The sequence below is a fragment of the Pinus tabuliformis genome, chromosome 2_2 (assembly GCF_031772625.1).
Source record: "Pinus tabuliformis cultivar Carrire ecotype Pingquan chromosome 2_2, CPIR1, whole genome shotgun sequence".
Lineage (NCBI taxonomy): Eukaryota > Viridiplantae > Streptophyta > Pinopsida > Pinales > Pinaceae > Pinus > Pinus tabuliformis.
The window spans coordinates 457,705,306-457,707,147 of NC_142300.1; the positions used below are offsets into that span (position 1 = coordinate 457,705,306).

A 1,842-nucleotide genomic window follows, 5' to 3' on the forward strand; every position below is an offset into this window, starting at 1 on the left:
TGAAATACGAAACAATTACTCAGTTAAGCAGAGAAGCATCTTACAGCCACATGGGACTCTGTCCCTGAATGTAAACAGTGCGACTTTAGTCGCAGCTTTTCCATAAAAGAACAGCGAAACTAGTTTAAATGAGGAACGAAGAATGGTCGTATAAACCCTCGTACCTCGTTGAAACCCTCATAATTCTGTGTATTTCGATTTACATAATCAAAAGAAAACAGAACGGAGGTATCATCGTTTATATATACTGAGAGCATCCATAGCAAAAATTAACAGATCTAGAGTCGCATGCATGTATCTGAACCTGTTATAAAGGTCGACAATATATACACATAAACTGAAATATGAAATCTAGCAGCGCTGAGATATACAACGTTTATGTGCACAGAACAATATAATGGCAACGATATTTAAATTCAAAGGCAAAATGAATATACATTAGATGAATACCATGAGATATATTTCAAACGAAAAACTTACGCCGTCGTGGGCTTGAACATAAATGCCAAGTTCTGCTTATGCTGTCAATAAAAAAAAAAAAACAATAAAGCAGTGTACCTCTGCTAGGGAAAACGGTATGCATATACAGAAAAATAGAGGTAGTAATAACAAAGGACCTGGTTCCGCCAGCTTCAAACTAAGCATACGGCCAGGCCGAAGCTGGAAGATTACACAAAATTTAAGAGACCCAAGTCCGACAGCGTAAAGAAAACCCCTTAGTTCATGGAGAACAAGGAAGCAATATATGGGTTCCGTCTGGAACAGAACTTCCAGGCAAATCTCTAAAATGACTAGCCATAGTTCGAAAGGCAACCATGAGGGTTCTCTTGGAGAATACCTCTTGAACTCAAGTGGGACCGGCAAACCCTCGGGGTCTGAAAGCAAAACATGGAAGCCTCACTCAGAAACGGTAGGTTCTGAGCTAGTATAAAGAAAAACAAGTAAGCATTATTAACAGAACCAACCTGGATCCGTCGTGAAGAGAGGACTGTCGAGACCATCACCTCGATCCCATGAACTGGATAAGTAGCTCCACCTGTGCTCGCTCAACAGCAGAAGGGCACACATTAATCAACCATATCATTACAGTGGAATAACAAGAAGGTTATTTATTAATCAGAGCATAAGTTACCTGAGAAGACGTGAAGCTCGGCCCTTCTCGGCCTTTGGAGCAGTTGCAGATGGTAACTGTAAGTCTGTAAAAATCGAACCGGAGTCTCGGTAGAGCACTGAACCAACAAGGCAATGCGAACAAATGAACCCCAACCTTGGCTTACGGAGGTTAAGTAGTGACTCGAAACCCTGGAAAGTATTTCCACCCTTTGATCGCCAAATTAGATCTTGACCATTCAGATGAAGCAGGAAGAAGAGGCGGGAAGGTCGAGGATCCCAAGGCCGAGGTGTCACATGGCTGTGTGTACAGACCATGCCACCTGGCCAGCTATGAGCCGATACAACCAATGTGGTAGGTGGGTTGAGTCTGCCCAAATCTACAGCCGGACCTCCAAAACCCGCGCCCATTAAATACTCCGTATGCTGGGGGGAGGGTTTAGGGGTTAGGCTCGAAGGTCAACATATATGTTACATCAAAGACATGTTAACGCTTAATGCCATAGCTCAAACATCAAAACCAATGTCAATCAACGAGTTAATAATCGTTACTATGATGAACCATGCATAGCCTAATGATTGACTAAATAACAATTAGATGCAGCGCGTAAGTATATACATGGTGGTAACATGTGGAGTAACAGCTCATATGTATGGTTGAGTCTTAATGGTTAGACCATAGAATTTTTTTTTTTTACTATGTATATTTATGTGTAAAGGAAATGTGACACA

General features: G+C 41.6%; 1 protein-coding gene across 1 annotated transcript; it reads right to left on the reverse strand.

Moving 5' to 3' along the window:
* Positions 1 to 457: 457 nt before the first annotated feature.
* On the reverse strand, positions 458 to 1,521 carry LOC149193248 (uncharacterized). The gene is made up of 4 exons (XM_089407261.1): positions 1,439 to 1,521; positions 1,133 to 1,302; positions 966 to 1,036; positions 458 to 875 (listed from the first exon to the last, which is right to left on the reverse strand). Exons 1-4 carry the CDS (start codon positions 1,519 to 1,521, stop codon positions 792 to 794), a joined length of 408 nt encoding a protein of 135 aa, XP_089263387.1. The 3' UTR covers positions 458 to 791.
* Between the last annotated feature and the right edge of the window lie 321 nt (positions 1,522 to 1,842).

Excerpts from the sequence above, each read along its gene's own strand:
- LOC149193248 (XM_089407261.1), bottom strand. The coding sequence starts at position 1,521 with ATGGGCGCGGGTTTTGGAGGTCCGGCTGTAGATTTGGGCAGACTCAAC. Across the intron at positions 1,303-1,438 it reads GTTGTATCGGCTCATAGCTG|GGTTTCGAGTCACTACTTAA; the intron begins GCCAGGTGGCAT and ends AATACTTTCCAG. Across the intron at positions 1,037-1,132 it reads CGAGCTTCACGTCTTCTCAG|GTGGAGCTACTTATCCAGTT; the intron begins GTAACTTATGCT and ends GAGCGAGCACAG.